The sequence below is a fragment of the Sorex araneus genome, chromosome X, assembly GCF_027595985.1.
Source record: "Sorex araneus isolate mSorAra2 chromosome X, mSorAra2.pri, whole genome shotgun sequence".
Lineage (NCBI taxonomy): Eukaryota > Metazoa > Chordata > Mammalia > Eulipotyphla > Soricidae > Sorex > Sorex araneus.
The window spans coordinates 321,236,559-321,255,507 of NC_073313.1; the positions used below are offsets into that span (position 1 = coordinate 321,236,559).

The window sequence follows — 18,949 nt, forward strand, 5'->3', positions numbered from 1 at the left end:
AAAAAGATCAACCATATCAAATGTCAGTAAGAATACAGAGAAACAGGAATTTTAAAACACTTGTTGGAATTATAAAATGGTACATCATATTGTAAAACTGTTTAGTAAGTTCTTAAAAGTTAAACATAGATTTCCTATATAATCCAGCTTTATCAATCCTATTTTTAAAGAGAGGCGTGGAGCGATAGCACAGCAGGTAGGGCGTTTGCCTTACATGTAGCCGACCCGAGTTTGATTCCTCCATCACTCTCGGAGAGCCCAGCAAGCTACTGAGAGTATCCCGCCTGAATGGCAGAGCCTGGCAAGCTACCTGTGGCGTATCCGATATGCCAAAAGCAGTGACAACAAGTCTCACAATGATGAATTACTGGTGCCCACTTGAGCAAATCGATGAACAACAGGACAACAGTGCTACAATGCTACATAATATGATTATACAATATAAATTATACCAGAATAAAACTTTCTAAAATATGATATCTGGACAGTAATGGATTCTCAGGGCAACACATTCACTTTGAGGATTTCTCAATAATTAGCAGGTTAATCAAATACAAGTTAGTAACATTTCTAATAGCAAGGACAATGCCAGAAAATCATTTGGAAAATAAAGTTTTATCATTCTGTATGTTAGATATGTCAAATGTATACATAATGGGTAAGGAAGGAGAAAAGATATATAGAATCTAAGATGATAGCTGTACTCCATAACTGTTATTAAATTATGTTAAACTAGGAAAGCACTTAAGCAGAAAAGTGTGAACACTGCCAGTCTCAAAAATGTAACGCTTATTATCTTTAAAAGCATTTTGTTACTTTATAATACCTGAAGTGATATAATAATGTCAGTCACTTAACTAGATCTTAGAGTATAATATCTTCATCTTAAGTACTATTATTTCCAGTATTTTAATAATTTTCTTACAGTCCTGGAATGTGATCTTTTGTGCTCTGATGACACTTAAATTAATAGCATAATTTTCTGGTACTTGCAACAGTTGCTTTCCATTCTGATCTTTCTTCTACTTTCCTATAATACTTGCAGATAAATTCTTCTAATAATCATTTTTATCTTTATATCTGAGGGATTCAAAAGACTTCAATAGAATAAAGAAATACCAAGAGATAAAACTTTTAAAGAAATTTAATTTTAATATTAATTGTAATATTTCCAATCAGATATCTTTAAAGAGAAGATAAATCTCTTAAATATTCAGCTCATTTGATCTTATTTGCAAGCTTCACTGATGTGCTCAAACTCATTTTGAGTTCCTTCTATAACTAAATCAATTTTATCAAATGCTATTCTCTGCCAAGCATCCATAGAGATCATATCGTCTCTTAAAATTATTTTTGACTACAACTGACCACTAATGATTGAAAAGAGTTGCTACTACTTTTTTTTAAATTTTATTTTATTGAATCACCGTGACAAAAGTTACAAAGCTACTACTTTTAAGTTGTGATAAGAATATATCTTCAACAATGGCAATTTAAGCATATTCACTACATGTGCTGTCTTTATAGAACATAGTAACAATTCCTTCCAAAAGATTTGGAAAAAGAAACAAACTAAGTTTGAAAATAGATACTTTTAAACTAGTCCTTACCTATCCACATATTGTAGGCCACATACACAGAAATAAAAAATAAAAATACAGCCAATTAAAGAGAAGACAGACTACAGGTACAAGACTGAGTGGGAAGCACCAGGAATCTCTTTCCCAGCTCAAACAATTGCACAGACACAATCTGTGTAATGTAACCATTCTACAGCAGTGGAGTTGAATGAAGCTTTCAACTTTCCAAAATTTCAGCCCCTTGCCTGTCTAGGGCTACTCATCACCAAATTCCAACCACTAAGACAGGAAGTCCTGATCTATTTTGTATGAGTCACTGGGCAGAAAGACTTGTGTCTTCCACATACTAGGGATTTATGCTCTGATTACTGATAGCTGTTTCTGATATCAGAAGGTATGACAAAGACATAACTGGACATAGCAAAAAAAAAGTGTAGGACCACTCCTATAGAGCACTACAACAAGAGATATGCAAAACTGCTATAAAGAGTGGAACCCTGAGTCAGCACATATATTTGTCCAACAGAGACCTCCAACAAGCACATAAGAAGAAAGTGCATAAGCACAAATGAAGTTGAGTGATCCTCAGTGAACAGATGTTCAAGACACGGGAATGCCCTCAATCAGCATTAGCAGAGCATGTTAACACCACAAACAATTGGATATGACACCCCTCTACCCCAATCATTGCAATAGCAGCAACAACACAACAACAGAGGGAATAGAAGGGAGAATAGAAAGGGTGTAATATCTATTGGGAAATTTTAAAATATGGATTTTAAAATAAGATTTTAAAAAGCACATGAAAAAATTGTAAGATACAACTAAAATCAGTAACAAAGGAAAGATACACCACTGTAATGTATACATCAAAAAAACAAAAACAACAACCAAAAGAGATCTCACAGACCAGTGCTAGAAAAGAAAAAGCTCATTAAACCCAAACAAGCATTATCAGGGAATTTATAAAGATTAGAAAACAGATAAACAAAATTGAGAAGAACAGGAAAAGAAAGAAATCGAGAGGAAATAAGAAGGGGTAGAGAGGATACAAGAGCAAGGGTTGGGGACCCCTAGCATAGATGTGGTGTAACATTATATGTATATGTCTAAACACAGAGCCTACAATATTGTAAGCCTAAGTCCCAAACCAAACTTAAAATTGTGCCTGCAAGGACGCAGGCTGAGACTGGCTGGGATCCTGGGCACATTGGTGGGATGAAACTCATGCTGGTGGTGGGATTGGTGCTGGAACACTAAATGCCTAAAATTCTATTATGAACACTTGGTAATACAATTATGGTGATTATGATGATGATAATGATGCAAGATATCAACACTTGGAGCCTAGAAAAATGGCAGAGTGACTTGAACCACCTGCCTGACATGCATATATATGATCCTAAGTACAAGTCACCAGCATACTCTATGCTCCACGTGTGAACCTGTCAACTCTGATATTTGTGTCTAGCAGTTCTGTTGACATTCCCCAGGACTCGAAGTGACTCCTGGACACCTGGCAGCCAGGCAAGTTATAAGCATCACAACAAGGAATGTGACCCAGGACAAACATCACAACTAGCAAAAGATATGCAAGTTCCACAACCAGGAAGCACAACCCTCCTCCCAACATGAGTACTGTTACCATAACAGATGTGCCCTGAGAAGCAAGCACTGCCACTAGTGGAATATAAACCTTGGTGACCACTGCAGTTGGGATACAGGCACAATAGCATATGTTATTCCCCAGTGAGTACCACAGCTGAAAACAAGAGCACTACAGCCAGGTGTGTGTGCAACCAGTGGTCACTACAGCATCATCAGCAACAACAAAGGAACAACAAAAAAAGATGTTAACATTCGGGATTCCTAATTAGCAGATTATCACATGACTCTACTGAAAAGTATGATCACAAATGCAACTCATATACTCAAGTTTCCACGTAGCTTTTCATATATGATTTTTAACTATGAATTAGCAGGTTATAATACTAGGAAAAAACAATTCAAACAAGTTATTCAAAATGGAAACAAGAAAAAATATATATATATATATTCATATATACAGGGACGAAAGATGTATATATGAAGAAACTCTTAAAAATTAATATAATGGACACCCAAAAAAGTCTTCAAAGAAGCTGTTAACCTTAGAAAAATTAGATACATGAAAAATCTGGTTTACAAAGAAAATTATGAGAAAGTAACTGATGAAATGGTAAGGCCAAAATGAGATCCATGATCATGAAAATGGAAGACAATTGTAAACTCTAAAAATAACAAACACTAGGAAAAGAAAATCATAGTTAACTATGTGGCTTTTCTTTGCCACAATTATATAGATTACACTTATATTCATAATAATTTAAGTAGTAAAAGTTATATATCACGCATATAATTGGCAGAAAACAGAAGATATGAAATATGCATGTGTGTGGTATGGGACAGACAGAAAAACAGCAAACTACACATTATCTATACCAGAAAGATAATTGTATAATGCCCCAAATAAATAAACTAGAAGTAATATATTTTTAAGATCATGTAACAACAAATTATAACACAAAAACGATCAGCTAACAATTAAAAATGATTTTCTTTAAAGTGGAAAAAAGATAGAACGGAAGTTAGAAATACAGCTAATTTCAAAATACGTTTACCTTTAATTAGAATACAAACTTAAAAGATAGTTTGCCCATATTCTGCTGATAAACAAGAAAAGATTTAAAGACTACCAACAACAACAAAATTTAAAAGTTAGTAGTAATTAAACAATTAACATATGGGGTTAAGAAACCATGGTACTTTACTAAGTAACCTGTTCTTAGTGACCATATCAGCTCTTAATTTGGTAGAGAAACCTAAACCCAATTCTACTAAACAAATGATTCTAGGGATTACTGAAATAACAAATTCACAGCATTATCAATGCTGGCTTTAAAAAATGAACCATTTTATTAAATGAAAACATAGTTCCAACACTATTTAGTGAGATCCAACTTCTAAGAAAAGGCATTAAAAATGATTATTTTTTTCTGACTTTGCTTATTTGTATTTTGTCTTTCTAGAGTCAATGCAGAGTGCCCTTTTCCCTTTAACTTAAGTATCACTATATTGTCAATTATGCAAGTTTCAGGTACACATCACTGAAAATCAACATGTGAATATACTATATTTACTTCATCTAAAGTAAAAGTCCACAGTACTTTTAAAATAAACATTACTGAAAAAGGAAGTGGTTAAAATAAGTAACTGAGTCAATATGTCACTACCACATTGCATACATAATCTAACAATGAATTAAATTTCTATTTTGATCCTTCTGATGTCTTTTTATTCATACCACATGTCAACAAGAACATCAAGAAGTCAAGAGAATATATAATATGTAGAGTGAACAAAAATAGAATTCAGTGGAATCTCCAACAATGACAGCAAAGAGAAAAATGGAAAGAAAGGTATCCAGAGGGGCTAACAAGAACATCCATAGCATCCTCAGAATGGATAGAGGGTTTTTCCCTTCTGACATTCTGTTTGTTTTAAAGGAAATTAAATTTTCTTAACATCTCTATGAAAGATAAAAGATTCATTATTTCCAAATACATAAGAACTGAGGCAAGGAACATCCATGTGACTTGTTTGAAATTATACAATTAAGTCAATGGCTGAACTGTAAATAGAATCTAGGGTACCCAACTGCTAGTCTGCTGCTCTAACTAATGGATCATGCTCCCTGCTATGTAATAGGACTGTTTCCTTTAATTACAAATTCTTCATTCACCATCAAATTGTCAGCCAGAGGCTTTATCATTAGTTTTGTTCTTCTTGTATTCATGGCATTATTCCAAGAATATGATATTTCTATGATAAAAAAATATAAAGACTATTATTTATGAAATTGTACTAAATCTGAAAATTCCAAGTACTGTTCCAAGTATACTTCACTGAGTCTGAAATTAGTGGTACCTTTATGGATAAAATTGCAATTTTCTTATGCATTTCGGGTTTGTCAGTGACCTAGAAAAATTTTCCTTCTGTAGAATAATTATTATTGTGCACGTTAATAAGGCATTCTATCATCTGATCAGTCACCAGTATATGACCCTAAGTAAAAGTCCAAAAGGTAGCAGATTGTCAAAGCCATTTATTTTTTAATGCTGGGAAATAGAATAAAAAAAATAACAAGATGCTCATATTCTATGCTAGACCTATAAAAAGAAAATGTACTGGGTAAATATAGAAGATATCTGAGAGAAGGTGCAGAGTCACTTGTCTTTGAGAAGCACTTTGTGTTTCTTTGGCACATATCAAGGCAGCAGTAGTAGCAGCAGCCTTGCCCTTGGTGCTGATTTCTTACTACTCTAAATGTCTCCTCTGAGCCAGAATACACTGGCTGTTGCTGATCATGCTGTGAGACACCTGCACTGGCTACTAGGCTTGTCATGACGCACAAAACCCTACCATCTTCAGCTTGACATTGTGCAAGTTATAATTATTCATCCAAATGAATATGTCAGAGCAGCAGCAGCAGACCTCTCATCAGAGCAAAAGAAAAATACATCAAAACATTATCAACCCAGCAGGAAGACAGGGACCATAAGGAAAATTACCCATTTTTAATATGGATGCCACAAAGCCATGTCTATTATTTTACAGAAAGAAAGGAAAATAAAGATCTTCCAAGTTAAAGTCCAGAAACACTAAACCAAAGAGGAAATGTACAAAAGACAAGGATTTTTTTTTAAATCAATTATCTGGAACCTATTTACAGTCTCTTAAATGTAATGTGGACTACACTACAATAGGAACATTTAGGTTACTTAAGAGTCTCAACTGTTTAAAAATGTTTAAAAAAATAAAATAACTCCCAAAAGCAGAACTGTAAAGTCAATGAAAAAAAAAAATCACACAGAGCTAAGAAGTCTGAATTGCTTCTTACTCTCAAACTAATAATGCTAACATTCTTCTGACTAAAAGATATATGACTTCATACTAGTGGTAGCATTGCCAAAATGTTTTATGATGTATGTTAACTCTAAACAATATATAAACCAGAACAAATTATTTCTAAAACAATATGTAAATAATGTTTTTAAAAATATTTGGTGACTTAACAGCATATGTTTAAAAGACTTTGAAATTTCTCCCAGACCTCATAATATGAAGACAAAATCCAAGATATATAAGCATATATAAAATATGCAAGTATAAATAAATATAACTCAAATATTCAACTTTATTTAAGTGTAAATTATAAAATAAACTTGTGAACAGTACTTTTGCTGAAAAAGGTATGAAAAATTTTCTTATTCAAAGCACAGAAAAAAATCACAAGAAAGATAATAATGAAGATTCACCACTGAAAATTAAAACTGAAAAAAAAAAGATATGTAAGGATAATGGTGGAGGTCTGTGACAGTTTGGTAATAATGGAGGTAAATTTATAACAAATGCATGAACATTAGTAATATTGTAGCTATGTTACCTCAACTATATTTAAAAAATTAAAGAAAAAATAAGAAAACCTACAAACTGACAAATTTTACCATATGAAAAATGAAAAAATCTATCTCAAAGGGAAAACATGCTTCCATTCCTGGAACAACAAAAATAAGTATCTAAAAATATAAGAAACCTATATTTAGAGATGCAAAAAGATAGCAATAATGATCCTAATAAGAATTAAGGTCAAATTAAATTCAGATTCAAAAACAATAGTAGGTATACTATTGTAGGTATACTATTGAATACTATTGAATAGTAAGTATACTATTGAAATAGTTGGTATACAACTATTCCAAAATGCACAGCTGGGGTAGAAGTATAAACTTATACAACCCATGTGGGGAAGTTATTTAGCAACATCATAAATCTAAAAAAGGTCCAATTCCTATAATCTGCAATTTTCACTTCTATCCATAATCCATAGTAAAACTCTTGTATATGTGTTACAAAAACTATGCAAGAATTTTCACTGAAATATTAATGAACTATGAACCAGTTTACAGTAAGGCAATGACTAAATTGACAGGTAATTCACATAAGCATTTAAGATAAACTTACCAGACACAGGGAGAGCTCAAAAGTAATACTGTACTAAAAACTCCAGATTGCAAATGTTTTAAATATGGAATAAATAAATGTAGTAAAAAAGTGTGCAAACACCTAAATTTTAGGGAAGTAGCTAATTCTAATAAACAAGAAATAGAAAAAAAAAGATCAAATAGAAAAATACTTATTCCATGCTGATTTTGACTATCATTAAGCAGAGATAGGATACAAAAATTGAGAGAAACTGTCCTCAAAATTTTTCTAGTCTAAGAGCTGGAAAGATAGTAGTAATGCAGTTAGGGTGCTTTTGCCATGCACATTGCTAACCAGGGTTCCATCCCAATCCCTGGCATCCGATATGGTTGCTTAAGCACCACAAAGGAATAATTCGAGTTCAGAGCCAGGAGTAACTCCTGAGCATTGCCGGATATGCTCCACCCCAGTATTTTTTTTCTAGTCTAATAAAGTCAGCAATTCACTGTCATCCCCTTGCTCATCGATTTGTTTGAGCGGGCGCCAGTAATGTCTCTCATTGAGAGACTTATTGTTACCGTTTTTGGCATATCCAATACGCAGGAGGTAGCTTGCCGGGCTCTCCGAGAGGGGCGGAGGAATCGAACTTGGGTCGGCTTCGAGAAAGGCGAACACCCAACTGCTGTGCTATCGCTCCAGCCCAAATTAGTTTTGCTAAATGAATGAATAGGGGAAGTGTTTCAAAAATTTGTTGTGTATAAATAAACTTTTTCACAAGTTAAACTCTGTGAAGAAGTTGTATGGTTACATGTATTAGAAATAGTAAAGCTTGGGGCCGGAGCGATAGCACAGCGGGTAGGGCGTTTGCCTTGCACGCGGCCGACCCAGGTTCGATCCCCGGCATCCCATATGGTCCCCCAAGCACTGCCAGGAGTAATTCCTGAGTGCAAAGCCAGGAGTAACCCCTGAGCATCGCTGGGTGTGACCCAAAAAGCAAAAAAAAAAAAAAAGAAAAGAAATAGTAAAGCTCAAGGAAAATGTATTCTTCAACCTTAATTTTTGTAATATATAACTTGAGATAAGCTATCTTCAAACAATATTGCACTCTAGGTACAATGTTATCTCATGAAAGGTCAAAGTCAATGTTTATTTTTTTAAAAGGTATAGAATTTACATGTAATTCCAAATCGTAAATCAAAAAATCGACACAGTAGATTTGTTTGCTTGCTTTGAGGTCTTACTGGTGTTACGCAGGGCTTGCTCTGTGCTCAAGGATCACGGCCTGCAGGGCTTGGGGGAGTCATACAGGGAACCAGGAATGAACCCCAACCTCATGTAAGGCAAGTATCCTGCCAGCTGTATCATCACTCTAGCACCTAAAATAGTAGTTCTTATATACTGATAACGTACATCAAAATACAAGGTATTTCATCCTCTATATTTTCTTGATTTCTATGAAACTGGAAGGAAAGACTTTGTTTTGCTCTGTATTTTAGGGAGAAGCCTTCCAAAACTTTCTTTTTGGAGGGCCTCCCAAGTAGCACTCAGGAGCACTGGGGCTCCCCCTGTGATTCTTGGCCAATTGGATGATGGTTCAATAGAAGAGCACATGGCTGTGATGAAGCTTTGTGATTCTGGGGATACTTGGGACGTTCTGGCGGTTCCTGGAGCCTCAACGGCCACATTCAGGGGTTTGTAGAGGTATCCAAATCTGCACCCAGTAAGGCCTGAAGAACCATGTTCTGCTGGCTATGGAATCCGGGTCCAGTCCCTGCATGCTCACAAAGCACTGTACTTACCTGCTGGTCTCCTTTTCATTTTGTATTTAAAGGAAAAATGAAAAGGGCATTTTTTAATGGATGTATGATTTAAAAAACATGACACTTGGATCTTCACAAACAAGATTGTGAATTCTGTCAGGTTCTTTTCATTAAATCTAATTATATCATTGTCACTGTCTTCCCACTGCTCATTGATTTGCTCGCTATCGCTCCAGCCAAATATAATTATATATATATGAACAATTACCTCACCAATTACTTTATCCTATGCATCTACTGGACTGTAGCAATAGCACAGCGGGTAGGATGTCCAACTTGTATGCAGCCGACCCGGATTCGATTTCTCCGTCCCTCTCGGAGAGCCTGGCAAGCTACCAAGAGTATCCTGCCCACGTGGTAGAGCCTGGCAAGGTACCTGTGGCATATTTGATATGCCAAAAACGTAACAACAAGTCTCACAATGGAGACGTTACTGGTGTCTGCTCGAGCAAATTGATGAGCAACAGGAAGACAGTGTGACAGTGCTACAGTGCACGCATTTATAATGTCAAATGTTAAGTAGAAATGAATTTTCACTTGAAACTATCAAAACTTAATAAGAATATGTACAACTTTAAAAAGTATTTGGAAAAAGTCACGAGGAATTTCTTCTCTTTCCATAAGAATTTTCTATCACTTTCCATTTCTCTAGCTTTACCATTTACTAGCTTATTTTTAAAAATTCATTACTAAATTTTTTTTTAAATCATGATCATTAAATCTTTCACGGAATGTAACCAATGTTGTCAAATTTTTAAGAAGCATATACATGTAATTACTATGGTATTACTGAAAATAATATCACTTTATATACAATTACAGTTTACAGTGTACTTCTAAACATATTGCCTTAGATTATCATTTATGTATTGAAAATTAAATCGATAGGAGCAGAAAATAAAAATGGGGGGGATAGAAAAAAAATCCCATTATTTTTTACACAAAGTATGAATGTTTTGAAGTACATTTAAAAAGAATGCGGTGTAAACTGAAGGATAACTAAGGACAATTTAAATAATAAAAAGTGGAAATGCCAGGACTTATATTTTCAGTCAACTAAACTCTTAATTCTTAGAACTCGAATATTATTTCATCAACTTTAGAAGTTTCAGAAATATTGAAAATTTTCAGCAATATTAACATTTCACAGCTTTACTGTAAAGGCTTCTTTCCTTAAATCTAAAGAAAATTTCTGTCAACAGAGTTTCCTCAGAAACATTTTGATTACATGAGGCAAATCTAAAATATAGGAGAAAGAATGGATAGAGTATGTGTGTAAGTGTGTATATGGGCGTGTGTCTCTGTGTACAGAAACTGAAATAGAGAAAATGGACATTACTAGAAAGAAGATCTGTAGAAGACTGGCTTATAAATGCAGAAAATAAAAACAAATCACCTTATAAACTATCATTGTCAATTCTGAGGAAATCAGATATACTTTTTTAATACTCAAAATAAATTTATAAACTTACCTGCGGTGTCCAAGAAAAGGAAAAAGGGACAGGAAAATCCACAAAAACATCAGGTGATTCTGCAGGGTACTATTTAAGAAGGGGGTAAAAAAAGGTTATTTTTGCTTTTGTATTCAAATGAGAAATTTTAGAATAAACTAAGTATTTTAGGGAAAGTATTACAAACATAAAAATATTTCATCTAAATGTTTAATTGTGCTATTAGATTCCACCATCATTATATAGTGAAATTATAGTATGGTGATATAAAAATGCACATCATAATATACATTTATTAGTATATAATTCTTTTACAAAATGATCACATAAATATGTATTATAATAAATGTTTATATAAATATTTTATTTACATAAATAATATAAATATATTATGGTAGAATTAAAATATAGTATAATGGTATTAACATACTAAGTGCTGATTAACAATCAAATTACACTTATGCGATAACAAGTTTGGTGATTTGGGATGACAGAGCAATCATATTTAAGTAAAGAATAATGAATTAAGTTAGTGTCAGGTAGCTGCTAATATAATTTGACAGGTGCACCACAATGGATCTCAGTTTCTTTTCTTTAAATATCAAACCAGCTGATAATCAATTTTTTCTCAGTCTATTCAATCTTATTAGACGCAGTTATTATTTAAAGAGACAGCAGCAGTTAAAAAAATGCACAAAAATGTTGTTATCAACTTAAAAAGATTTTTGCAGGGGCCAGAGAGATGATATAGTAGGTAAGACACTTGTCTTATATGTGGCCAACATGGGTTCAATCCCAGGTACCACATATAGTTCTGAGCACCTAAAGGAGTGATCCCTGAGCACAGCCAAAGTGGACCAAACCATAACTATTTATCATTTTTACATTTGATAAATAGAAAATTAAGCTCTAATAGTTTTAGGATAGACATAGGAAAATCAGGTAGCTACATTAACAAAGACAAAAGGTATTCTTAAATAATTGATATTGTTACCTTAAGATTGTACTGCATGATTTTTTAAAATCCAATTCTAGATTCTTTAAACCGAAATTTAATTTTTAAAACACTTCCATTTATTTTCATTAGAAAGCTAAATTTAATATTTTAATTCTTTAGAATATTTTAAAATATTTTTTAAATTTTTCTTTTTTGCCTTTTTTTGGGGGGGGGAGTCACACCCAGGGGTTATTCCTGGTTTTGCACTCAGGAATTACTCCTGGCGGTGCTTTGGGGACCATATGGGATGCCGCGGATCGAACCCAGGTCGGCTGCGTGCAAGGCAAACGCCCTACCAGCTGTGCTATCGCTCCGGCCCCTAAAAATATTTTTAAAAAGCTTACATTTGACAATGTTTAAACAGGTTTTAGAATGTCATTCTTTTTATTCTCTTATTTTCACTATTTCCCTATGTAGGGAAAAAGGATAAAATATCATCATCATCATCATCATCATTATTATTATAGTATTTAACAAAACAGCATATTTTAATTTAAAAGTAACAACCACCTGATCCTTCTACTGTGTGAAACACTATTTATAGGACAAAAAGGTGATAGCATAGGGGTTAAGGCACTTGCCTTGCAAACAGCGGACCCTGATTCAATTCCCAGTACTAAATATGGTTTGCCCACACACCACCAGGAGCAATCCCTGAGCAGAAACCTATGAGTAAGCCCTGAGCATCGCTACTGATGTGATCCAAAATTCAAAAACTATTTAATTTACTTTTAGTTGCTTCTATTTATTTCCTAATGATGTCGCCAAAAATAGTTAACTTTCTAGCATGAAAAATCATCAATCTATGCTCCACAATTGGAGGCTTGCCTCATGAGCTGGAGAAAAAGGCAGCTGGGATAGAGAAGGGATCACTCAGTCAATGACAGTTGAGGGATCACAAGGGATGGGAGATGTGTGCTGAAAGTAAATAAAGGAGCAAACATGGTGGTCTCACAGTATCTGTATTGCAGACCATAATGAATCCCCTACCCCCGCGCCAGGCTGTCTTCACCAGGGAGCCCTTGGAGGGGGGCAGGTTGAGTTTCCCTACCCACCCCAGGCAGAGCCCCAGTAGCTGAAAACCTCCAGAACCCAGCCACAGCCATGCTCAAGGCCACTCTCCGCATGCTTGGACGAGCCTCACCCAGGAAGGAACTGACAGAGGAACCCAGGTATGCGGGACCTGTGGCTGAAATCTCCACACCTGCTCCGATTGGGACTGGGTCTCCTCCACCCACATCCCCAGTTTTCCAGTAGCTTGGCAGTCACACCCACAAACTCCCCCAGGCACCATGTAATCTCATCAACAGCCAAATCCAGAGACTATAAAACAAAGCTCCCCCGGAAGAGAGCAATGCAATTTTTCCTGGAGTGACCTCTGTTATTTTTATTAATTTTTTTCCCCATATGGCAGAGCCTGGCAAGATACCTATGACATATTTAATATGCCAAAAACAGTAACAACAATATGCTCTTCATGTTCCCGGAGCAAGCAGACACCATTGGCTACCCTAGCACATGACAGGGACAAATGAAGATGTTACTTGTGCCCACTCGAGCAAATCAAACAATGAGATGACAGTGATACAGTGATACAGTTAATGTCCAAAAATAGAGAGAAAGAAAGAAGGAAATTGTCTACCATAGAGGCAGGGGGTGGGGTGAGGTGGGGATGGCGGGAGGGATACTGGGGACATTGGTGGTGGAAAATGTACACTGGTGGAGGGATGGGTGTTTGATCATTGTAAGACTGAAACTCAACCAGGAAAGCTTTGTAACTCTATCCCACGGTGATTCAATAAAAAATAAAATCATCAATCTAGGTAAAAGTATTAAATTAATAAAATTTTTACCTCATTTAGAATGAGAAAGCCAAGTAAGGTTCGACTTTAGAAGTCACTAACTACCATGGGAAACTGATACACAAATAGATAAACAAAACATAGGTTACAATAAATAAAATGATAAACCCATGTACATACATTAATCAACAACGTTTCTGAGGTGATATCTTTAAAATTTAATTTTAGATGTAATTATGCAAGATACTATATAATAAATTATCTTTCTTTATGTATGTGATATGGCATATGTGGTCATTATATTCAGACTAAGATCAATTTTATATATATAATCTTTTATAATCATAAAGAACCTAAAAGATACAAATTTTAACTTCTGGATAATCTGACAAAAAGAGTGAACCTAGTCATTTATAGAGTATAGGTACCAAGATACTAACAAAAGCATAAAAAACTAAGCATCATAATTATCAGAATTCAGGTAGTTTTCATAAGACATTATCTAAATAGAGATAATTTATAGTTTCCACCAGAAACTAATAGCCTTAAGTTTTACCTTAGAAGCCTGACAATAACAAACACTCCCCATAAAAAAAATTAGAAAATAGGAATCCATGATTTTTAACTAATTGTTTTTCAAATAAAAAAACTCAATAAATATAGAATATTATTATACAATAAAAAGCACATATTTGCACCACACATTATTTTTTAAACTCTATAGTATACTGTTCTAAAGAAAACTTTTAACCAAGTTTTTGTGACTGAACCATGTGAACAGTGAGGTTCTCCACCCCACAAGTAAACACATGAATACAAAAAGAGCAGATTACAGAAATGGTTATTACCTAGCATCATCTGTAAATTTATTCATTTTAAATAGCGTTGATCTTGACCACTGCTGAGGAAGTCCCTAGGCTATGTCTTTTTTCTTGATCTTTACTGAAATACGGTGAATTAGAATACCATTAATGATGGTCTCACTCATACATCATTGTAACACCACACGCATCACAAGGTGTCTAAATGCCTGCTCCTTCCATCAATGTCCAAAGGCTCCTCCCTTTTAAACACCACTCTACCCTTTCCAAACTCAGTTCTACAAACCAACTCTCCAGCTCTTTATAGGCTACTTCTTTTATGAAAGAAAATAAGGTAATTATATCTTAGTTCGAAGGAAAATATAAAAAAAAATTAACTCATTCTCTTCATCACTTTTTCATTTACTTTTCATGCCCTCCCGAGAGGTGCTCGAAGGACCTGGAGACCATACCCGGCAGAATGTGACCAACCAGGTAGGCCATTACTTATGAGGGCCTGAGGATGCAGTATTGCTCAGGGGCCACAGTGCTGTTTACCCACACCATCCTAAGGATCTCTAGGGCCAGACCTGGTTTTCATTCAATAATGTGGTGCCAGGGATTGATCTGGGTTGGCCAAACACAAGGTATGTGCCTTAAGTCCTGCACTATCTCTCTGGTCCCTGAAAAGTAATTTTTAATAGAGTGTCATGTTAAAATTAGTAATTTTTCTTGTTGGTTTTCAAGATAGTGACACAAATGGTAGAACTGGGAGAGGATATATTCACAAATAAAAACAATTTCATTCCTACCTGTCAAAAATATAAAATATAGGTGTATGCATTATATGTATTTGTGTTGTAAAAGTCTATTTGGTTAATTTAAAAATTCAGCTTGATTCATTAAAACTTATTTGTATCAATATTGGATACATTGAGGGGTTTTTTTTGTCTTTTTATGTCACACCTGGCAATGCTCAGGGGTTACTATTGGCTCTGTACTCAGGAATTACTCCTGGCAGTGATGGGAGTCCTTATGGGATGCTGGGGATTGAACCTGGGTAAGCCGTGTACAAGGCAAAAATCCTACCAGCTGTACCATCACTCTGTCCCATATTGTGTATTCTTAACATATAGTTTCAGTTATCACTATTTTAAACCTCCAGCCCTAGACTCAAATATTCCTAAAATAAAAATAATCAAATCTAAAATACAACTTTGCTCTCTATGAAAGTTTAACTAAAAGAGATAAGTAAAAAAATATTTATTGGTCTAATAAATCATACCAATAGAAGATTCACTTAGTTTCCCTCTTTTTAAAAAATATTTTTGGAACACATTGTTTTCTTCCCAATTCCTTCCTACCACAAACAGAGCTTTCTCCTATCTCTTATAGGGCATCTGTAATAGAGTTCACAATTACTGATACCATAAAAACTGACACTTGAAAACATGCTCCAGTGAAATATTAATAGTTTCATCTTATCTTTTGAAATTAAAAAAAGCACAGTGGGTCAAATGTGTTGCTCTCAAAAACCTCTCAAAACCACCAGTAATGTAAATAACCAGAATAAGCAATAAAATCCTGTAAGGGTAGTTGTAGACCACATAGATTTAAATTACTTTCTTCTAATAGAAAACCCTATAGAAAAAAAAAAGGATGCATTTAAAATATTTAATTTTGGTCTCTGTAGAAGCAAGATACCTTTTATCAAAGTAAAAATATAAACAAATAAACCTCTAATGAAAATGATAGAACCCTTGCCACAGGCAGCAGGTGACCTTTGAAAGGATCAAGTCAGATTGTTTCCTGATCTTAAAATAAGCACACTTTTAAAAATTAAGAAGGAAAGAAATTTTTTTCATCTCAAAAGATGAAAGTTATTTGGAGACACATATATAAAACTTCTTTTACAAATAAGATTTATATCCCACTAATATTTTTTCAATACCTATCGCAAGTCTGAAAATTATACCTACACATTTGATGTGTAAAAAAAGGCAGTCATTTCTCAACTTATTTGATACAAAGGCACTGTAAGATATCAACTTTTCTGTGTCACCCAGTACAGCTTTATATATTAATTTTCTCTTGTGGAAAGCTTAAATGCCAGACACATTTTTAAAAAGGACAAACACAATTGATCTTTTCATCACTACAATCTCCTGAAATAGAGTTGATTGATGATTCCTAGGAACAATATAAAAAAAAAAGGCAGATGTCCTGATTTTCTTCAAATTATTTCCCTGATGATTAACAAATAAATGATTAATATACAAACTTATTTTACTCAAAATCTAGTAATATAATATAAAAAATGGCTATGTTGTTTGCCAATAAAATTAGTATCTATAAATTACTAATCTATAAGGGATCTATAAATAAATATAACACTTACAAATTCTTAAAAGTGAAAAATTCCTTTTACTTTTTACAGAAGTGAAAAATTTAGTCAAAATCAATAAAGTCTGAATATGTGTTTGTTTACTGTGAGGATGGCGGGGTGGGCAATTACAGTAAGAACAGCAAATGCAATTCAGAGAGTTGAAAGTAACAACCTTCAGTAGAATGTAGTATGGTGGAATTTCCAACTTTTCTATTATATCTTACAAAACTAAGATACCTTAAGACTTCCTGATCATGTTTTTAAAATTTACTTTAGGGGGCTGGAGTGATAGCACAGCGGGTAGGGCGTTTGTCTTGCAAGTGGTCGACCAGAGTTCGAGTCCCAGCACCCCAATGGTCCCCTGAGCACCGCCAGGAGTAATTCCTGAGTGCAGAGCCAGGAGTAACCTCTGAGCATTGCCAGGTGCGACCCAAAAAGCAAAAAAATAAATAAATAACTAAATAAAATTTACTTTAAAGTTTATGTTTTTATCAAATTTGAATTAACATAGTGACAGGAAACTATCTATGCCAGTGAAAACAATGTGAATAAATGCTTTGATGCTTTCCAAAAGCATCACACAAACTTTTAAAATTAGCACCTCTTTATACTGAAATGATTTAGATTTCATTTACAAAGTATTTCCCTATATCCTAACCACAGTAACAGTTTAACAACACACATACCTTTGGCTTCAATTTGAGAGTGATTAGATGCTCTCTACCAGAAGCATCTTCAGCTTTTAACTTGATGGTACTGAAGCAAGAATCCACATAAACAAGTCTGGTGAGAGAGAATAAAAAATGACCATTCAGGGGATGGCACAGTGGAGAGGAAGAGAGGCTGAAAGATGACAGAATTCAAAATAAAAATATTTCTATATCCATATTAATCCACTACAAAAATTAATCAGAGGGATTTCTGCACATCAGCCCTTTATGCTCCTATAGATTTACTGCAGTTAATACACCAGCCTAGAGCTTAATGCAGTCATAGATCTCTGGGTTATTTACAATGTGTGTCAAGGCTCATGCTGTGGTCAGTGAGCACTATGTTTCGGTTTTCCATCACTGGAACCTTTGGCACACACAGCATGTTCCTGTCAGCCTCTACTTATGTACACATTAAACTTTCTGTCAAACTATTTGATCCATTTCTGTAGTTTCATACAGTATGAGACTTTTATGCTTCCTTTATTTGCTTTTCTCCTCAATGAATTTCTCCTTTATTATCAATAATGTTACTGTCCAAATATCTGGCTGATATTAGTTCATATACTCAAATTGATCCTCTAAGGAAAATGCTGTATAAGCACAGGTACAGCTTGGTCTCCTAACAATAAATTTTCTTTTTTGTGCAATATATGGTTTCTGACACTTAACCTAGGCATGTGTTCAAGATGAATAATATTTTAAAAATATGGCACAAGCAAAATTGTTTTGGCTTAAAGTTGCTCTAAATGCATGAATTTTCTACAATGGAAACCAAGACCCTTTGAAATATATCATTCTATAAAAATATGGTCCCTTGAGTGGCATAAGCTACTGCCAGAAAGGTTCAAATTTAGGAGTATATTTACTTGTGAGCTGGACATGTGGATCTCTTTTGACATTTTTACAATACTATTTTCTTGTAAAGATAAAAAGAACCTGAAGAATATTATACAACTTATAACCCATATCCCTAATAAGAGGAAGACCCATTAGAGTCCAGAAATTAACAGCCTCCAAAACTAGAAAATAATTTTTAAACATCACTATATGCCTTTTAGTCAGTGGTCATATATTACGGTGAAATGATTCAATTTCAAGAAAATGCGGGACAATAAAGTTATAGAACACTAATAAAAATTAGATATAAATCTAAAGGCAATACATAGTCCCCAAAACAGGATAAAATAAAACTGTAGTACTGTAGCAGTGCCATCCCATTGTTCATCGATTTGCTCGAGTGGGCACCAGTAACGTCTCCATTGTGAGACATGTTGTTACTGTGTTTTGCATATGGAATATGCCAGGATAGCTTGCTAGCCTGTATCAGCCATGCAGGCAGGATACTCTCAGTAGCTTGCTGGGCTCTCCAAGAGGGA

At 34.4% G+C, this 18,949-nt stretch overlaps 1 protein-coding gene across 1 annotated transcript in view; it reads right to left on the bottom strand.

Moving 5' to 3' along the window:
• Positions 1-18,949, bottom strand: part of FANCL (FA complementation group L) — a 73,844-nt gene that overhangs the window by 12,323 nt on the left and 42,572 nt on the right. Inside the window, exons 6-8 of the mRNA XM_055121329.1 lie at positions 17,547-17,643; positions 10,897-10,965; positions 5,547-5,597 (exon numbers count right to left, since the gene is read on the bottom strand). Coding sequence (XP_054977304.1) covers positions 5,547-5,597; positions 10,897-10,965; positions 17,547-17,643 — 217 coding nt within the window. The remainder of the gene's footprint in view (positions 1-5,546; positions 5,598-10,896; positions 10,966-17,546; positions 17,644-18,949) is intronic.